The sequence below is a fragment of the Pongo abelii genome, chromosome 3, assembly GCF_028885655.2.
Source record: "Pongo abelii isolate AG06213 chromosome 3, NHGRI_mPonAbe1-v2.0_pri, whole genome shotgun sequence".
NCBI classification, from domain to species: Eukaryota; Metazoa; Chordata; class Mammalia; order Primates; family Hominidae; genus Pongo; species Pongo abelii.
Window position 1 is genome coordinate 49,189,444 of NC_071988.2, and position 22,433 is coordinate 49,211,876.

Here is a 22,433-nt window from a genome sequence, read left to right on the forward strand (position 1 = left end):
ATATTACCTATAGTTTATTAATTCTAGTAGATCTCGTGCTGCTGTAAGCCTGACACCTCCCTAGGTCTGCACTCTCTTGGTTGGATTTTCTCTGAAGATAGGGCTTGCATTCTCTGCTTCATACTGGTGGGAAAAACATCACAAATCCCCTTTGGCTTGGTGGGAGAAATCACTTTTAGGAGTTTGAGACTGGCACAGAAACATACCTGTCATAATGCGCTGTGAGTGGCAACAGAATCTGACACTTATAGAGCACTCCACCCTACTTGAATACGGCCTCTCTTGGTGAGTGACCCACAGGTGCTTTTAATCTATTAAATAGATTAAATTAACCTATCATTCTTAATCTGTTAAGCACATTAATAGTTTAAAAGCACCCATTTGTTATTCACCAAGAGAGGCCATATTCAAGTCTGTAAAGCAAACCTTAAGAAGTTTTTTAAAATTGAAATTGTACAAAGTATATTCTCTGATCATAATGGAATCTAACTAGACATCAATAACAGAAAGATAACATAAAAATCCCCAAATGCTTACCAATTAAAAAACATGTAAATAAAGAGAAAATCTCAAAGAAATTTGTAAAAACACATACAACTAAATGAAAACAAAAATATATAAATATATGCCAGATGCGCCAAAATAGTGTAGAAAGAGAAATTTACAGAAAATGCATATTATAATCAAAGATATCAAATCAATAATTAAGTTCTCACTCCAAGAAACTAGAAAAAGAAAAAATAAACCTAAAACAAACATAAGGAAGGAAATAATAAGGATAAGAATAGAAATGAATAAAATTAAAAATAAGAAACTATAGAAAATTGATAAATAAAAAGCTGATTGTTTGATAAAATCAATATTTTGCTAGAAATGTCATTAAGCATTTTTACAGAAGATGAGATATAGTTCAGGGATGTCCAGAATTTATGGGCTATGCTTTTCATGACTTGGAATACATTTTACCAACTAGTTTAGTTTGCTGAAGAAGTTGTGGATTTGCACTGTCACCTACTTACAATACGCAGATTGTCAGTTTCACCTTACTCTTCTCACCATTATTTTTATTTTTATTTTTTTTTTATTTTATTTTTTTTGAAACAGAGTCTCGCTCTGTCTCCCAGGCTGGAGTGCAGTGGCGCGATCTCGGCTCACCACAAGCTCCGCCTCCCGGGTTCACGCCGTTCTCCTGCCTCAGCCTCCCGAGTAGCTGGGACTACAGGTGCCCACCACCACGCCCGGCTAATTTTTTTGTAGTTTTAGTAAAGACGGAGTTTCACCGTGTTAGCCAGGATGGTTTTGATCTCCTGACCTCGTGATCCACCTGCTTTGGCCTCCCAAAGTGCTGGGATTACAGGCGTGAGCCACCGTGCGCCAGGCCATGAATGTTTTTAACTGATGATATAGTAGGCAATATAAATATGTGTGTGTGTGTGTGTATATATAATATATATAAACCAATTGTATTCAAATAACAGAATAATCTGAAAAATCTCTTAGCATACTTCTGAGTTACACACTTAAATCTTCTGAGCACTTTTAAATATGTGTTTACAAACATTTCTTCAGAAATAAATCTTGCAAATGGTCTTCTAAAGAAACTGGTGTATTAGGGTTTTCTCAAATGTACTTAGTTTTTTTTTTAAAATTGATGTATAAAATTGCATGTACTTACCATGTACAACATAATGTGTTGAAGTATAGTATATGTACACTGTGAATGTTAAATCTAGCTAAGAAACGTCTTATTTTACATAATTATCATTTTTGTGGCAAGAACACTTAATATCTACTCTTGTAGCATTTCTCAAGAATACAATATATCATCAGTAGGCAACCAGAAGCTGGGGGTCTTTACAGGGGAAGGAGTTGGGGAGATGCTGGTCAACAAATTCATATTTGCAGTTAGGAAGAAAAAGTTCAAGCGATCTCTCATCCATCATGGTGACTATAGCTGATGATATATTGTATTCTTGTATTAGTTTTTTATAAATGTGTAACAAATAACCACAAACAGTTTAAAACAGCACTCATTTATTTTTATCTCACTGTTTTCATGTCAGACGTTCAGACACAGCTTAGTTGGGTCCTCTTCTCAGGGTCTCACCAAACTGTAATCAAGATGTCAGCTGGGGTTGTGGTCACATCTGTGGCTCCTTTGAAGGTTTCCTCAAGGTTTGCTGGCAGAATTCCTTTACTCGCAGCTGTAGAATGCATGACAGCTTGCTGCTTTAACTCTTTAGGAAAGTGTCTCTGAACTCCAGGAAGGCTCGCCCTTTTTGAAATGGCTCAGCTGATTAGGTCAGGCCCGCTTTTGATAATCTCCTTTTGATTAATTCAAAGTCAAACTCATTAGAGGTCTTAATCGCATCTGTAAAATTCCCTCATCTTGGCCATATAGCATAACCTAATCATGAGAATGGCATCCCTCATATTCACAGATCCTGCCCATATTTAGGAGGAGGGTAATCACACAGGAATCTTGGGGACCATCCTAGAATTCTGCCAACCATGGGGTCATGGTTTCCCAATCAATATATGGTTTGGTATAAAGAATCCCTGAATGCTTGTGCTATTCTTAGTTTTCTACATAGCCTGCCGTAATAATGGTTTCTAAAACTCAGAACCTAGCTTAAAGTCTGCAGCCACCAACTTGTAATACATTAGAAGTGAAATCATTGCCATTTAATGCATTTATATATGTATGATATATATGAATATTTCACATATATTTTATATATGTGAAGGCTCATCATAAACTTTAAATAATAAAATAAATGTACATAGTATTATAGGCACTTTATCAAGCCAATGGAGAAAACCATCTAGGCATGCAAAGTTTCTGGGAACAATCTGGAACCCACAAATAAAAGCTTTACAAAAGATAAAAGGCCTTCCTGAAATATATAAGCTGATTGATTATTTTTAAGGTTAGATTTTCCAGAAAAAAGAATCCAAATGGCTTTCTTGCTTTGAGAAGTTTTTATAAAAATGTGATTGGACAATAATTATCATTAGATGTGCCAGATTTAACCAGAAATTCTTTTTTCTAGAAACTGCTTATATTAACTTCATCCTGTATTGACAATTTTGCTATGAAAAAAATATTAGGAAAGTCTGCTCACTTCACACTAGCCAAAGATGCTGATTGTAAATACTAGAATAACTTTATTTTTCCTTAAGGGGAATCCCAAAATGATCTTCGAGAAGCCAGAGTGAAAATCATAAGTGATGATGTCTGCAAGCAACCACAGGTGTATGGCAATGATATAAAACCTGGAATGTTCTGTGCCGGATATATGGAAGGAATTTATGATGCCTGCAGGGTAAGTTGGAGGGATTTTTTTATATTACTAACTCAAAAATTTGTATCTGGCTCAGGATATATTATATGTTCTTTACATAAGGACAAAACATAGATATCATGTCAGCTCAAAAAAGTTACAAATGCAAATTTCATGGCACAAAATACTTTTAAATGTTTTATTAAGATAAATGAAGTAGGAGTTTCTCTGATGCTATCAAACAAACAAAATTAGAATTTCTTAACCAGAAATCCAAACATTAATAAAACAGTTTATTTTCTCAAGGGGCTCACATTCAAGAAAGAAAATAATCATAAACAGAGAAGTATAAAGTGATGTTATAAATAATATAATGAAAAGCAAATATTTTTCTTGAAGGAAACACTTTTGGAGCAAGTGTCAGAGAGATGAGATGTAAATAAGGCCTGAAGAATATATAACATCCAATTTCAGAATAAGAAAATAATGTTATAGAAAAGACAAAAAGCATAGCCAAAATTATGAAGGTGTGAAATTACAGTTCATATCTGAGGGAACTCCAAGTAATTGGTTGGGTCTCAGCATGAGGAGGATGAGAGGAGAAACAAGTAGATAACCGTGAGAAGGTGGATTAGGCCATGTTGTGATTCCATGGGCCCTCCCCAGTGCCCTCATCTGCCTTCTAACATGTATGTTTCCCAATGAAGGTACCAGTGTGTTTCTTCCTGGAGACACTTGCTTTTTAACATGAGATTCTTTAGAACTCTAAGGAGGCCACTCTATGTGGAAATGATGGAATGATGTATTGATATCAGGTGGCAGAAAGTCCTGTCCAGAGTCCCACAAACTGTACCACATGTGCGACCTCTATCAGAAAAGGAGCAGGGACCTATGTGACATAGAGGCTGGGCAAAAGCAGGATCTGGTCCACAGCCAGCCTCGGTTGCTGATAATGTGGAGGGAGGCAGGCAGAATTTAGGGATTCCAACAAAAGGTCCATACCACAGGGAACAGGTGGAAGGTGCAGGAGTCTTGGAGCAGAGAGGACCGGGGAATTCAGGTGAACCATGACATTACTGAAAAGCCTTAGGAGGGATTGGTGGTCACAGAGATGCCTCACTGGATTGGGGAGCAGAGGTAAACTTGCTGCCTAACTGTGCAAAGTAAGTGATAAAACAAGGCTCTAGTCATAGAAAAATACAGTAAGTTATCAGGGCAGCGGTTCAGGTATAAGGATCCAAGACAGGAATACAGTGATTGTAATTGGGGCACATGGTGAGGGGCCTAGTCTGATACAACAGAAGTGCAAGCACCACCATCAGCTAGTCTTTCTCCAATTTACCAATTATTGATATAGAACTCAATAAATCCCATCCTGTATATGCAAGATTGATCCTAAAGCCTGTTTTGGGGGGAAAGGAGAGAGAAAGAGCCCCTAATTTTTCAACCAGAGGTCTAGCCAAGCAAGACCCAAACACAACTGAGAAAAGGATCAGAATTGCTTATAGGAAAGCCAGAAATGAAAGGCTTTGACAACTTGATCGAGATTTGTGATTCCGCTGTTGTTTCCAGTTCAGTTAAGCATTTACAAAAGGATCCCTAGAAAAGGGATCCCTACAAAAGGATTACAAGCATTTACAAAAGGATCCCTAGAAAAGGATCCCTACAAAAGGATTACAAAAGGATGCCTTTGTAATCACCACAAAGGCAGCTGCTACACTGATTAGAGAACTCTGTCAAGATGACACTGAAAAGCATTTTAAAAAATGATAGGTGGATGTTGGCAACATTTTTCTGAAGGACGTATAATTTAAAATCAGGTTGCTGGGAACCTGCTGTAAAGGAAAATTTGTCAAGAACTATCCCTGGTCATTTTCCCATGTATTCTAACTCTCTTCACTTATTCACTAAAAAAAAGTTTGAGTGCCCTACTCTTTACCATACATCGTACATATACTGAAGGTAGTCTCACAAGCAAAAACCTTCCTGGAACCTGCTTTTAGGGAAACTACTGTCTAGTGGACCAGATATGAATGAATCAAACAATTATGCCAGTGAAAAAGAAAACTTGAAAGGAGAAGGTCATTGTTCTATGAGTATATTTGTAAGAAATGAACATGACTAACTAGGGTGGTGAAGCTAAGTAGTGAATGGAGTGAACTAGTATCTAGGAGAGGAGTAGGAGTTAACTAGGAAGACTGCAAATGATGATGGGGCAGGGAGAATTCTAGGAGCTGAAACATCACATGGTGGAACACAGAACTCACATGACCCAGTGGTACAGGAAGAGGTAGAAGAGTTTGTTTGAAGCCAGACTTTGCAGGACCTTGTGAGCCACATCATTATTCCCTGTTTTGTAAGGACAGTGGAAAACCACTAAAAAGTTTTAATCAAGAGATTTATATTAAATTAATTAATATGTGTAAAGCTCCCCAAACACTGCCTGGTATATTGTGAGTACTATTTAGACATTTGTTAAATTAAAAGGGTGGAATGATCAAATTTGAATATTGTGAATAGTGTTCTGGTCAAAGTAAGGAAAACATCTGGAAAAGGGTAATTGAGGATCAATCAGCAGATATTGCAAAAATCCAGGTGAAATATGTTAGTTTGGACTAATACGGTGACATGGAGACAAAGATATTTAGAGGTAACAGTGGTAAATGAAGTAATGGATTTCATATGGTTGGAGAGAAGGGGTGGGGCAAAGAATGATATATAAATTCATGGTTAAAAAATAAAAATAAAACAAACTGCTGGCTTGAGTGGCTGCAGGGATTGTGTTAATAATCAATGAGTTAGGAAAGAGTGACAAAGGTCCAGATCTAGAGAGACAGCATGGGTCCAGCATCAGCCACATGGAGTTGGAGGTGCTTTTGAGACACACAAGTAAGGAAGTGAGGACCTCCACCCATGCCAGTCCCCTATCTAGAAGAATGTCCTCTGTCTTCCTACCAATTGATAGCCTAAGTTTTAGCGTAATTCTCTTTTCATGTGTGAAACTCCTAAGTCTGTTACCACTGTATCCCCTGTCCTTTTGTGTTAGTAGCTGGCACTCGATTCACCTGACACTCAATATGGCTTCTTGCTGCCTTTGTGCCCTGCCTCTTCAAATAGTAAGGACTGTGGAGGTTCCTTACTAATTGAATTTTTCTTGAGTGATTGATTATTTAAGGAATAGGAAATGAGAAGTAGTGAAAAGAAAGAGAGAAAGAAGGGGAAGGTAATACTATTTGAACTATCATCTGTCTAAATTTATAATTAGAAGTGCTCTGCAGCTGGCCTGAAGCCAAATCAATGGGGATGCTTGTTGAAAGTGCAGGTCTAGGATCCCACCCTAGTCCAACAGAATCTTTAGAGGTGGGCATTAGAGATCTGCATTTAAGAACTTCCCTTCATAACGTTTATTCAGAATGAAGTCTGAGAAACATTGATAGACTGATGTCAGTTATAAATCCCAGGATGTTCATGGTAATACAATTATCTTTTCTCATCTACAGGTAGCCCAATGCCTTTTTAATGCTCTGAATAGGATTTTGAATAATTCCACCTGTCTGTTTCCGTACCCTTCATAGTGCATGGAATGTTTCTTGTTATATTTTAATATATTCCATTATATCTTATCTCAGTTGATCTTTTGAGGGGTTTTTTTTTTAAATCCTGTACTTTCTAACTTAAGGAAATGGTGAAAAGATCATTATACTGTTTTTGTTAACTATATAATCTGTATCACATTAACTAAAAAACTCTATTAAACAATACTTCAAAGGGAGGCAGAAGCTGACCATCCATGAATGTCAAGAAATCATGGTGCTATTAGAAGACACTTAAGAAAAGTCCATTTCTAGAACATAAATTAAGTCCACTATAGCTTCAAAAAATGTTCATGTACAGTACAGTAATCATGGATGTTCCTGATGAAAGCCCAAAGGAACATTTGAACGGATAAAGAAAGATTAAATTATGTTTGGCATTTTATGACTCTTGAGTGGGTTTTAATTTGCCCTCAGTTGGACACTAGACAAGAAGTCGGACTTCCTATTTTTTTCTCTATTCCACTGCACCCTTAGCTATGATTTTGTATTAGCCAGATTTTCTAGGTTTCTTCTTTGTTCGTCTTTAAAATGTGTAGATTGAAATATCTAAGCATGGAGATTTTACATTCAAATTCATCTCTGCTTTTCCACCAAACCCATCAAAATGACCATAAAGGCAGATAAGGTCAGGTGTGGTGGCTCACACCTATAATCCTAGCACTTTGGAAGGACAAGTTGAGAGGATCTCTTGAGCCCAGGTGTTCAAGACTAGCCTGGACAACAAAGTGAGACCCAATCTCTACAAAAAATGTAAAAATTAGCTGGGTGGAGTGGTGCACACCTGTAGTCCCAGCTACTCAGAAGGCTGAGGTGAGAGGATTGCTGGAGCCCAAGAGTTTGAGACTACAGTGAGCTGTGATTGTGCCAGTACACTCCAGCCTGGGAGACAAAGAGCAGCTCAAAAAAAAAAAAACAAAACAGAAAAACCCTGTAACAATCATTTTGAAAAATTGTTTGGCATCATCTACAAAACATAATTTTCTATATATCTACAAATTGTACTTTAAAAAAGCTATCAACTAATAAAAACCAAAAGAGAGAAAGCTGAAAAAAATCCCAACAAAATTTTGAAAGAGAAAGAGAAGATGGAGGAGTTTTAACTGACTTAGTAAAGAAGAGGTTAAAACATAAATGTCTTGGGTGGAGAGGGGAGTGGAATACCAATTTTAAGTAAAACCAATATTTTGGGAGATCTTATAAAGCTGGAGTTTGGGGTCTGGCATGAGCTAGAAAATGGGTGCAGAAATGTGTAAAGACTTCACAGAGAGTACTTGGAACTCCCCGTTTCTCCCTATTCTAAATAACCAGTCTAATCCATATCATATCTCTACTTTCCCCACCTCTACCACCTCTTTCCAAATGTATAAGCTCCAGAGATGGGAAGTTTGTACTCTGTAGCAGTTGAATCTGAGGCCCTTTAACTCAGTGGCACTAAACATAGTAGAAAGCAGATGCAAGAGATTGCAGGAATCTTCTCTAGAGAAGTCCACAGTCTAGAAGGGGAAAAAAACCCCTGCCATATACTGATATTTGAGAGGCCCCTACTAGAATGAAGAGTATCAACCCAAAAGCCCTCCTACCTACCTGTATTAGTTCATTTTGTGCTGCTGTAACAGAATGCCCAAGACTAAGTACATATAAGGAACAGAGATGTATTTCTTACAGTTCTAGAAACTGCAAAGTCCAAGGTTGAGGATCCCAAATCTGCTCTTCACCTTGCCCCACATGTTGCCTCATCATCCCATGCAGAAAGGTGAAAAGGCAAAGAAAGCACACAAGATGGGTGGATGGAGAGAAGGCCAAACTCATTCTTCTATCAGGAACTTACTCCTGTGATAACAAACCCGTCCCTATGGTAATAATACTAATTCACTCACGAGGGCAGAGCCCTCATGACCTAATCACCTCTTCTTAGGTCCCATCTGTCAACACTGTGGCATTGGGGATTAAGTTTCCCCAACCTATTAACTCTTGGGCACACATTCAAACCATAGCACTACCCAGCACAAAAGCACAGAACTTCCAATCTGGTTTCTAGCACCATACCCTAGAACCAAACAGTAAGAATCATCTCTGGAAATGTAGCAATAATATAATCATAATTTTTAAAATCCAGTGGAAGGATTGGAAGATAAAATCAAGGAAATCTCTCAGAAAGAACAACAACAAAAAAAGACACAGAGGAGAAAAATAACCAGAAAAATTAAGAAAATTAGAGGATAAGCTCAGGAGATCCAACATCAAATGAATAGGAGTTCTGAAAACATAAAACATGAGTGTACAATATAAAAAAAAATAAAGAATGCTCCTAGTTCTGAAGCTTACGTGCATCCTATTGAAGAAAAGGTCCAAGTAGTGCTGGGCACAATAAATGAAGTAGTTCTTTCCAAGACATACCATCGTAAAGGGTCAGAAGCCAGGGATAAGGAGAACAACCTTAACACTTTGAAGGAAGAAGCATCAGAACTACATAGAACTCCTCAACAGTAACTCTAGAAGGTAGAAGACGGTGGAAAACATATTCATATTTCAAAGGGAAGATTATTTCAACCTAGATTCCCGCCCATGCTAACTAAATATCAACTGTGAGGGTGGAATTAAGAATTTTAGACAAGCAATGACTGAAAAAAATGTACTTCTGATACCCTATTTCTTAGGAAACTACTTGAGAGGGTACCTCAGCAAAATGAGGGAATAAATCAAGAAAGTGGAAGACGTAAGACTTGAAACTGTTAATCCAACACTAAAGAGTGGTATCAGATAATCCCAACACCATAGCTCTGCACCAGGCTTAAAGTAACCAGCTCGAATTTGAGCAGAAGTAAGAAAAGATTGTGTGTGTGTGTGTTGATATGGTGGAACAGCTTCAGAGGAAGCAAGAGAACTAACAAGCTATCTGATTTCCTTGAACATTAGTAAACATTATTGTCAGGTGTTGGTAGATCTTTTGGAGCATTCAGCATTTACCAGGTACATAGAAAACTATCCACTTGAAAAAAGAGTTGTGTGATTAATTCTAGGAAAGTGAAAAAAGATTTCTGTAATCCAAATATGTTATTTGACTCTTCAATTAATAAAATTTACAAACTGGTATTAAACGTAGGCTGTTAATTGAACCAAAAATAGAGATGCTATAATGTAAAGATGTGGTGTGGAAAAGTTGCAAAGAAATTGTAAAACAACTAAATCCCTAACTACCTAAGAGAAAATAAATATTTACTGTCTAAATCTAGAAGCTGTAATTTGAGCATATTATCTAGTGATAAGGAGTTAGATACTATAAGAAATTATTAAACAAGCATGAAGTGGCTACCTCTTGGAGAACAGCTTGCGTGAGGTAACGTGGGACATAATTGCTTTTCAAGCCTCTTCATGTTTTTTCGTTTTTGCCTTTTTTAACTAAGTACTGTTTACTCTAACAAAACAAATTTTATTTTTTAAATGTGAAAGTTAAACCTTAGGGCTCTTTGTAATTTTAAAATCCATGTCTCAATTAATTATTCTGTGTTGATAGTCTATACATGTACTGTCTAGTAACAAAATATGTGATTCGTCAAAATATCTTAAAAAATGAGCTTTATGTTTAGCTAATTTTCTTTCTCTTTTCTTACGTTTTTATTTTCAGGGTGATTCTGGGGGACCTTTAGTCACAAGGGATCTGAAAGATACCTGGTATCTCATTGGAATTGTGAGCTGGGGAGATAACTGTGGTCAAAAGGACAAGCCTGGAGTCTACACACAAGTGACTTATTACCGAAACTGGATTGCTTCAAAAACAGGCGTCTGATTCACCATAAAAGTTAAACAAAGAGAGCTGTATGCAGGTCATATATGCATGAGAATTCAACTATTTAGTGGATGTAGTACAACAAAGTGATATTAAATTACTGGATCTAGCAACATGAAACACACAACGTAAGTTATTTAGAATCACTTTAATCAACCAATAATCCTTAGCCAATTTATAAGGGACTTTTATTTGTAAAGTAATGGATCTGGCTTGAAAAATACAGTAGAGATACTTAGCTCTTTAAATCACGAATGTTGAAGTACCTGTGAGACTCATACATATTTTTGAAGATAGTCCATGGGATTTTTAGAATGTCGTTGTCAAGGGTCTCCTTTTAACTGAGAAACTTTTTGAACTCACAAAGTGTTCAAGAAACTCTTGTACAATTCCCTACATTTCTCTCGAGCTCACAAACACTTTTTTTTTCTTTTTCCTTATTCAATCAGATTTTCCAAAGTGCCTTTCCACCATAAGAAATGAATTTTCTACTTCTACACCCATTTGAGAGACACCAATAAAATAAAGTCATATGTAGGAAACAAAGTCTGATAGTAAAACAAGCCAGAGATCTTCTAACTTTTTTTAGTTATAAAACCTCTAATTTTTTGGTGACTTTTCTACACACACACGCACACACACACACACACACACACACACATACACACACACAGTCACATAGATATTCCTATCCTACAGGTATAACCAGAAAAATCCCGATTAATGAATTATATATGGATAGATAGAGTGACTGGTTAATCAAAACTATATATTTGTTAAAAATTTGGGAGAAGGTGATAGTAATTTCATGAGTAGTCCCAAAACACAGGCATAAGAAATTTGACATTTCACAGATGCACTTACACATTTTGACCACAAGGGGGACATTTTGTGCATTATTATTGCAGGGTTAAATGTCTGAAAAAAAATAAGAATTTACTAATACCTTGAGAAATCAAAGAACATCGTCTTCCTCTGTAGCAAGAAAAAGTTTATGCCTTTGCATTGCTACAGCCAAATAGCTTATAAGGCTTATGGCAATGTCCCAACTATTGCAATCATAAAACCCTAGTTTTAGAAAAACTTGAAAATAAATATAAAATTTGAGCACCTACTGCATATAACACATGTGGCTATAACATATAACATATAGTATGTTTTCTCTTTTGGACCACTTTGTTATATGTGGTCCACAAGAGAAAACATACTCCATAAGCAACGTGTCTCCTGAAGTCATTAGGAGAGTAAGGCTCATGTATTTTGTAATACAATTAAATTAAGGCTTTATGGAAGCAATTATTCTGCTTGGCAATGTCTGTGAAATATTATGGTCTGCAGGCTAGGGAGTCATTTACTCATTTAGCCCAAATATAAGACAAATCATTGGAACGATGAACTTGCTTTATAATAATTTCCCTCACATGCTATTGAGAAGGCATGAAAATAATCCCAAAATATCTAAAAGAGATATGCAGTTCACTCATAAAACACTTGATTCATAATTTAGACTCATAGAATTTTAAAGCTGAGAAGAGATTGCATGTCACATAGGCCGATATACTTATGTTTAAGAGAACTGAAGCCAGAAAACATAAATGACTCAGTGAAGCAATAGGTAGTCTGAATCACCAATGGGCCTAGAACACAGATACCAGTTTCACCTTCCCTTTTGCTTACAAAGTATCTTTATTATTGCCTATTTTTATTGAATCATGAGATCTATAAAATTTTAAGTGAGAGCTATTGAACCTGTATTAAGGTAGAAAACTCTTAAGAATTTTAAATGATGAGATTCATTTAGGCAGCTGGCTGCCAATTCTCTGAATTCACTTCAAGACAAAGTTTCTTCTTCATATATAAATATACATAGGCATATAAATTATTCTATATTATGGTGGTAAAATTTAATGCTGACTTTGGATGTTCAGATTCAGGAAATGATCTTAGAATTATAAACTTTGTATTTTTAAACTATTTGGTGCAGCATTTCATTTTGGGTCACATGTAAGCAGATATTGATATGTCATTTTTAATCTAATAAAGTTGGTGATCAGAGCATTCTACAAACAATATCACTGAGTTTGTTTTAGGTCAATATCATGAATCTTTCAACTGTCATTAAAATCACATTTCTTTTAAATAACTAGTTTGGATCACTCTGAAGCTGAGTTCACAAACTTGGCACTATTAATATTTTGATCTGGATAATGTTTTATTGTAAGGGGCTATCCTGTTCATTGTAGAATACTTAGCAGCATCCCACTAGATGCCTGTAGCATACCCCTTTTCTCAAATTATTATAATAAAAAATATCTCCAGACATTGGCAAAGGTCCCCTAAAGTATAAAATTGTCCCCTTTTGAGAACCACTATTCTGGATTCACTTGATCATTTTTAGAAATGTGAGAGATGACTCAAAGTTATGACATCAAATATTCAGAAACTATAGTTTTCTGATCAAGCTGAACATTCACTATCATGTTCCTAAAATAAATAACAGAATACATGACTGGTGCTTCAGCCTGTGGCTGTTTCAAATACAGACTGATCTCCCCACACGTAATGTCCTCAAAGAATTTGTCTTATGCTTCTGCCTGAACTAGAGTATAGTCATAGAGCACCATTAAAGTTTTCCATGAAGATAGGGCTTCATGAAAAACACCCTCTAGCAGAGTTTCTCAACCTTGACCAAAATCCACAGCTCCCTACATATACACCCATATATCACAGCTCACCCATATATCACAGCTCCCTACATATACAACCAAATATATACAAAAATTGAAACAGAAGTTTCATAAAACAATACTTACCATTACAAAATGTAATGAAATCTAATATTTTCTACTTTATTGTACTCTATGCTACTCAATTCTATTCTACTTTTAAAGAAACATTTACCCTGTCGACTAAATTGATTTCACAATCTAATCAATCATGACCGGCAATGCCAATAAATGTTCTCAAATAATCATTCACTATTATATTTTTTATTTGTATAAATTTAAGGGGTACAAAGTGCAGTTTTGTTACATGGATATATGTGCAGTGGTGAAGTCTGAGCATTTAGTGTATTATTAACATTCATTTGGGGAGGAGTGGAGCAGGATAACAGAATAGAAGCCTCAACTGATTGTCCCCCTTCCCAAAGGAAACCAATTTAACAACTATCTACACAAAATGATCACCTTCATAAGACCAAAAATAAGGTGAGAACTCACAGTATCTGGTTTTAACTTTATATCACTGAAAGAAGCACTGAAAAGGTAGGAGAAACAGTACTGAATCACTGGCACCATGCCTCCCCCGTACCCTGGAAGCAGCGGTGTGGTGCAAAGAATATTTTGGCGTGCTAAGCAGAGAGAGATGACAGTATTTTTGAGGCACTAAACTCAGTGCTGCCCTATTATAACAGAAAACAAACATAGACTAAACTCAGCTGACACCCACCCATGGAGGGAGTATCTAAACCAGCCGTAACCAGAGGAGAATAGTCTATCCCAGTGGTCCAGCCTTGTGTTCCTGCGAGCCTCACCACCATGGGCTAAAGTGCACTGTGGTTCCAAATAAACTTGACAGGCAGGCTAGGCAACAAGGATTGAAACACTTAGGTGTGTTCCAGTGCTGAACTGGGCCCAGAGAGAGTGGATTGGAGAGGACATGTAACCTACTGAGACACCAGCTGAGAGAGTGCTTGCATCACCTCTCCCCTAAGCCCAGGCTGCACAACTCATAGCCCCAAAAGATAATCATTCCCTCCATTTGAGGAGAGAGGACAGAATAGTGGGGAGGACTTTGTCTTGCATCTTGGATACAAGCTCAGCCACAGCAGGATAGGGCACTGGTCAGAGTCATGAGGCCCCCTTTCCAGGTCCTAGCTCCTGGATGATATTTCTAAACACACCCCGGGCCAGAAGGGACCCTGTTTCCTTGAAAGGAAGGACCCAGTTCTGGCAGGATTCATCACCCCCTAACGAAAGAGCCTTTGGTCCCTGAAGAGCCAGCAGCAATACCTAGGTACTATGTCGAAGGGTTTGGGTAAGACTCTTAAGATGTGCTGGGCTCAGATGAGACTCAGCATATTCCCAGCTGTGGTGGCTACGAGACTCCTTTCCTTTAAGAACAGCAGAGGGAAAAGCAAAGGGGACTTTGCCCTGCACTTTCGGTACTAGCTTGGCCACAAGGGGATAGAGCACCAAGTGGGCCCTTAGGGTCTCCAACTAGGACTTGACCCTTGGATGGCATTTCTGGACCTTCCCTGGGCCAGAAGGGAGCCTATTCACCCTAAAGGTTGAATCTCAGGACAGGCAGAATTCACCACATGCTGACAAAAGAGCCCTTGGGCCTTAGGGGAACATCAATAGTAGTCTGGCAGTACTCCCATGGGCCTGTGACAGTGATGGCCATGGGGTGAGTCTCCTCTGCCTTTGGAAAAGGGAAGGACTGCATCTCTTGGTTTGAGTGCCAGCTCAGGCACAGTACAGTAGAAAGTCAGGTAGACTTCTAAAGTTTTTGACTCTAGTCCCTGGCTCCCAGAAGGCACCCTGGACATGCCCAGGGGTGGGGGGAACTCACCCTGAAGGGAGGGATACAGGCCTGGCTGGCTTTGCCACTTGCTGATAGTAGAGTCCCAGGGCCTTGAATGAACATAGGTCATAGCCAGGGAGTGGTTACAGCAGGCCTTGGGTGAGACTCAGAGCTGTGCTGGCTTTGGGTCTGACCCAGCACAGTTCTAGTAGTGTTGGTCATAGAGATGCTTGTGTTACACCATCCCCAGTTTCAGGTGTCTTAGAACAGAGAGAAAGAGACTTCATTCACTTTGGAGAAAGTAAGGAAAGAGAACAAGAGTCTCTGCCTGGTAATCCAGAGAATTCTTTCAGATCTTGTCCAAGACCATCAAGGCGGTACTCTATGAATCTGCAAGAACCACAGTGTTACTGGGCCTCGGGTGCCCCCTTAAAGCAGATAGAGCTTGGATCACAACACTCAAGTCCTTTTGAATATCTGGAAAGCCTTCCCAAGAAGGATGGGTACAAATAAGCCCAGATTGAGAAAACTATAATAAATACCTAACTCTTCAAAGCTCAGACACTGAAGAACATCTACAAGCATTAACAACATCCAGGAAAAATGTGACCTCATCAAATGAACAAAATAAGGCACCAAGGACCAATCCTGGACAAAGAAAGACATGTGAACTTTAAAACAGATAATTCAAAATAGCCATGTTGAAGAAACTCAAAGAAATTCAAGACAAGACAGAGAAGGAATACAGAATGCAATCAAGTAAATTAAACAAAGAGATTGAAATAATTAGAAAGAACTAAGCAGAAATTCTGGAGTTGAAAAATGCAATTGGCATACTGAAGAATGCATCAGAGTTTTTTAATAGTAGAAGTAATTAAACAGGAGAAAAAATTAGTGAGCCTGAAGATAGGGTATTTGAAAATTCAGTCAGATGAAACAAAAGAAGAAAGAATTAAAAAAAAAAAAGCACACCTACAAGATTTAGAAAATGGCCTAAAAAGGGCAAATTAAGAGTTTTTGGCCTTAAAGAGGAAACAGAGAAAGAGACAGAGGTAGAAGAGTTTCATTCAAGGGATAGTAATGGAGAACTTTACAAACCTAGAGAAAGATATCCATATCCAAAGACAAGAAGGTGAAAGAACACCAAGCCAATTTAACCCAAAGAAGACTACCTCAAGGCATTTGATAAACAAATTCCCAAAGGTCAAAGATAAAGAAAGGATCCTAAAAGCAACAAGAGAAAAGAAACAAATGACATACATTGGAGCTCCAATACATCTGGCAGCAGACTTTTCATTGGAAACCTTACCAGTCAGGAAAGAGTAGCATGACATATTTAAAGTGCTGAAGGAAAAAATATTTACCCCAGAAGAGTATATCCAGCGAATATGTATTTCAAACATGAAGGAGAAATGAAGACTTTCTTAGACAATCAAAAGCTGAGAGATTTCATCAACACCAGACCTGTCCTACAAGAATTGCTACAGGGAGTACTTCAATCAGAAAGAAAAGGATGTTAATAAAATAAGAGATAAGAAGGTACAAAACTCACTGATAATAGGAAATACATAGAAAAACACAGAATATTATAACACAATAAATGTGGTGTGTAAACTACTCTTATCTTAAGTAGAAAGAATGAATGATGAACCAATCAAAAACAATAACTGCAATAACTATTAAAGACAAAGACAGTACAATAAGATATAAATAGAAACAATAAAAAGTTAAAAAGCAGGGGAACTAAATTAAGGCATAAAGTCTTTGTTAGTTTTGTATTGGCTACTTTGTTTGTTTATGCAAACAGTGTTAAATTGTTATCAGCTTAAAATAAAACATTTAAAACATTTTTTAAAATTGAAATAGTATCCAGCGTCTTGTCTGACCACCATAGAATAGAACTAAAAAGCAATAACAAGAGGAATTTGGGAAACTATACAAATACATACTATACAAATACATGTGAATTAAATAATGTACTCCTGAATAACCAGTGGGTCATTGAAGAAATTAAAAATTAAGAAGGAAATTTAAAAAATTCTTGAAACAAATGATAATGGAAACACAACACACTAAAGCCTATAAAATACAGCAAAAGCAGTACTAAGAGAGAAGTTTATAGCTATAAGTGTCTACATCAAAAAAAAGAAAAAACTATTTCATATAAACAACCAATGATGCATCTTAAAGAACTAGGAAGGCAAGAGCAAACCAGACCCAAAATTAGTAGATGAAAATAAATAATAAAGATCAGAGCAGAAAAAAATGAAATTTAAATGAAAAAAATACAAAAAAATCAAGGAAACAAAAAGTTAGTTTTTTGAAAAGATAAACAAAATTGATAAACCATTAGCTGGACTAAGAAAAAAAGAGAGACAATTCAAATAAATAAAGTCAAAGATGAAAAAGGAGACATTACAGCTGATATCACAGAAATTCAAAGGATCATTAGCAGCTACTATAAGCAACCATATGTCAATAAGTTGGAAAACCTAGAAGAAATGAACAAATTCCTAGACACATACCAGCTACCAAGATTGAACCATGAAGAAATCTAAAACCTTAATAGACAAATAACAAGTAATGAGATTGAAGCTATAATAAAATATCTCCCAGTAAATAAAAGCCTGGGACCTGATGGCTTCACTACTGAATTCTACCAAACACTTAAAGAAAAACTAATACCAATACTACTCAAAATATTACAAACAACAAAGGAGAAGGAAATACTTCCAAATTCATTCTACAAGGGCAGAATTACCTTCATACCAAAACCAGACAAAGACTAGCCAAAAAAAGGAAACTACAGGCCAATATCTCTGATGAATATTGATGCAAATATCCTCCAAAAATACTAGCAAACCAAATTAAACAATACATTAAAAAGATCATTCATCATAATCAAATGGGATTTATTTCTAGGATGCAATGATGGGTTAACATATGCAATCAATTAATGTGATCCATTATATCAACAGAATGAAGGATAAAAGCCATATGATCATTTCAATTGATGCTGAAAAAGCATTTGATAAAATTCAATATCCCTTCACAATAAAAATCATCTAAAATCTGGGTATAGAAAGAACATACCTCAACATAATAAAATCCATATATGACAGACCCATAGCTAGTATCATACTGAATGGGGAAAAACTGAAAGTCTCTTTTCTAAGATCAGGAACATGACAAGGATACCCATTTTCACCACTGTTATTCTAAATAGTACTGGAAGTCCTGGCTAGAGCAATGAGATAAGAGAAGGAAATAAAGGGCATTCAAATTAGAAAGGAAGAAGTCGAATTATCCTTGTTTGCAGATGATATAATCTTATATTTGGAAAAACCTAAAGACTCCACCAAAAAAACCATTAGAACTGATAAACAATTCAGTTAAGTTGCAAGATACAAAAATCAACACAAAAACATTAGTAGCATTTCTATATGCCAACAGCAAACAATCTGAAAAAGAAATTAAAAACATAATTCCATTTATAGTAGCCACAAATAAAATTAAATACCTAGGAATTAACTCAACTGAAGAAATGAAAGGTCTCTATGATGAAATCTGTAAAACACTAATAAAAGAAGTTGAAGAAGTCACCAAATATGGAAAGATAGTCCATGTTCATGGATTGGAAAGATCAATATTGTTAAAATGTCCATACTATCCAAAGCAATCTATAGATTCAATGCAATCCCTATCAGAAGACCAATGATATTCTTCACAAAAATAGGAAAAACAATACTAAAATTCATATGGAATCCCAAAAGACCTGGAATAGTCAAAGCTACCCTAAGCAATAAGAACAAAACTGGAGAAATCACATTACTTGACGTGAAATTATACTACAGAGCTATTGTAACCAAAACAGCATAATACTGGCATAGAAACAGACACATAAAACAATGGAATAGAATAGAGAATCCAGAAACAAATCCACACACCTAAAGTGAACTCATTTTTGACAAAGGTACCAAGAACAAACACTGGGGAAAAGATAGTCTCTTCAATAAATGATGCTAGGATGGATATCCATATGCAGAAGAATGAAACTATACCCCGTCTCTCATCATATACAAAAATCAAATCAGAATAGATTAAAGACTTAAATTTGAGACTCTAAGCTATGAAACTACTATAAGAAAACTTTGTGGAAACTCTCCAGGACATTGGTCTGGACAAAAAGTTTTTTTTTTTTTTGAGACAGAGTCTTTCTCTGTCGCCCAGGCTGGAGTGCAATGGCATGATCTCAGCTCACTGCAACCTCCGCCTCCTGGGTTAGAGCAATTCTCCTGTCTCAGCCTCCCCAGTAGCTGGGACTACAGGTGGACACCACCATGCCTGGCTAATTTTTGTGTTCTTAGTAGAGATGGGGTTTCACCATTTTGGTCAGGGTGGTCTCGAAATCCTGACCTCAAGTGATCCACCTGCCTCAGCCTCTTAAAGTTCTAGGATTACAGGCATGAGCCACCGCACCCGGTGACAAAAAAATTCTTGAGCAATAATACCCCACAAGCACAGGCAACCAAAGCAAAAAATGGACAAATGGGATCACATCAAGTTGAAAACCTTCTGCACAGCAAAGAAAACAATCAAAAAAGAGAAAAGACGACCCACAGAATGGAAGAAAATATCTGCAAACTGCCCATCTGATACGGGATTAATAACTAGAATACATAAGGAGTTCCAACCACTCTACAGGAAAAAAATCTAATAATCTAATTTAAAAATGAACAAAAGATCTGAATAGACATTTCTCAAAGAAGACATACAAGTGGCAAGCAGGCATACACAAAGGTGCTCAATGTCATTGGTCATCAGAGAAATGCAAATCAAAACTACAATGAGATATCATCTCATCCCAGTTAAAATAGCTTATATAAAAAAGACAGGCAATAACAAATGCTGGCAAGGATATGGAGAAAAGGGAACCCTTGAACACTGTGGGAATGTAAATTAGCACAACCACTATAGAGATAAGTTTGAAGGTTCCTCAAAAAACTAAAAATAGAGCTACCATATAATCCAGCAATCCCACTGCTAGGTATAGGCCCTCCCTCCAAAAAAAAGGAAATGAGTATATCAAAGAGATATCTGCACTCCCGTGTTTGTTGTAGCATGGTTCACGACAGCCAAAATTTGGAAGCAACCTAAGGGTCCATCAACAGATAAATGGATAAAGAAAATGTGGTACTCGGCCAGACATGGTGGCTCACGCCTGTAATCCCAGCACTTTGGGAGGCTGAGGCAGGTGGATCACCTGATGTCAGGAGTACGAGACCAGCCTGGCCAACATGGTGGAACCCCATCTCTACTAAAAATACAAAAATTAGCCAGGTGTGGTGATGGGCACCTATAATCCCAGCTACTTGGGAGGTTGAGGCAGGAGAATCACTTGAATCCAGGAGGCGGAGGTTGCAGTGAGCCAAGACTGTGCCACTGCACTCCAGCCTGGGCAACAAGAGCGAGACTCCATCTCAAAAAAAAAAAAAAAAAAAAAAAAAATTGTGGTACTCATACATGGAATTCTAACTGATGAACTTTTCCCCAAAAAACTCTAACATGAGCATACTCCAAATCCATAGGTACATTTGGAAATAAGGTCAAAAGCAAACCTCAGCCTTGCAACACTTCACATTCCCTTTTTTGGTTTTAGTTGATTTACCAGTGTTGTTCTTTCTTCCTGTTTCTCTTATGGATTTCACAAATCTGAGTACTTCCAAATGACCATGATCGATATCCATGATTATATTCCTCTGATTGAGGCCCTTCCTTGTTGAATTTGCCTAATGGGAGACAACAGAGATAAAACTAAAAATAACACATGATATCTATTTTTAAAAGCTAATAGAAATAGGTATTTTAAAATTGATTTTTAAAATGATATTTTGCTCATAGATTTTGCTTATCTGTATAACACATTATTCTTTTATTTCCATTTGTAATCAGGATTTAATTGGTAAACTAACTTTTTAAACTGTTTTGATATTTTCTAAGCTCAGGAGACTCCTCCTACACCAGAAGTCACTAAATAAAATAAAGCGGAAAAATACTAAATGTCAATCCAAAAAATATACCAATGGAAGTGATCTGGGGCTCATGAGCTAAGAAAGGACTGGAAAACAATGAGTGAGAGTATCAACACTCTTCATATAAGGAGGTGCCTGAAACATCCAAACTTAGAGAAAGACTCGGTAACTGAAAAACCACTTATATGTGAACTAATGTAGTATTAGTATTTTGAGCTAGTATTAACTTAGTATTTTGAGCTAATGTTAAAATTTCTGAGGTCAAGTTTTAGAGAGAAACCAAATCAAAAGCCATTTTACACATTTTTAATCTGAAGATTGTAACTGGTAGGGAAGGGAATCTGGATCCAAACCCGCATAGAAAATAGTTTCAAAATAATGTGGGCATTTAAAGGATAATTCTTAGACCAACAAATGGTAAAATCAGGCATAATAAAGTAACAATATTATTGGCAAAAATAAGGACGGAAAAGTTAAAGATACTATCTTAGGTTTATTCATTAAAAGACCCAAATGTGTCTGCTACATTTCTAAGCTAGGAAGTGAGTTACTGCAGTGACTTCTCCCTTCTGCTTCCAAGTAGGCAGAAACAGTAGTTAGCTGAGAACCTAACTCACACTTGGATTTTCTGCCTCTGGTTAATGTTTCTGGGATAGGTAGATATAAGTTAGAGTGAGTTCTTAGTGAACTGGGCATAGGCGAGAACTGTGAAAGAATGAATAGATGTGGATGGAGTGGAAACTGAAGCTCCAAGTTACAAGAGAAATATTAATAGTTGCCAGCACTTCAGAGGGACCCATTCAGCAGCCCTTTAGACCCTGGAAACGGCCAGAGGAACCCTCAAAGTATATACTCTACACAGCAGTCTTCCCTAAGGTTATGCACTATTGACATGCTATTTGCACCTGATCTTGGTATCCCAGAGACTATGCTGGTGGCACTCCTGTATTGGGCTATAGATTTCCCAAGTGCTTAAAAAAAAGCTATCAAGGGAATGTGTAACAGTATAGCCACTTTGGAAGAAAGTTTGGCAGTTTCTTACAAAACTAAACATACTCTTTTTTTTTTTCTTTTTAAGATGGAGTATCACTCTGTCACCCAGGCTAGAGTGCAATGGCGTAGTCTCGGCTCACTGCAACCTCCACCTCCCAGGTTCAAGTGATTCTCCTGCCTCAACCTCCGAAGTAGCTGGGATTACAGGCACCCA

General features: G+C 37.0%; 1 protein-coding gene across 1 annotated transcript in view; it reads left to right on the top strand.

Moving 5' to 3' along the window:
* The window catches only part of TMPRSS11A (transmembrane serine protease 11A), a 39,244-nt gene extending 28,734 nt beyond the window's left edge, over positions 1-10,510 (top strand). Inside the window, exons 8-10 of the mRNA XM_054553605.1 lie at positions 3,184-3,326; position 5,414; positions 10,506-10,510. Coding sequence (XP_054409580.1) covers positions 3,184-3,326; position 5,414; positions 10,506-10,510 — 149 coding nt within the window. The remainder of the gene's footprint in view (positions 1-3,183; positions 3,327-5,413; positions 5,415-10,505) is intronic.
* Positions 10,511-22,433: the final 11,923 nt, after the last annotated feature.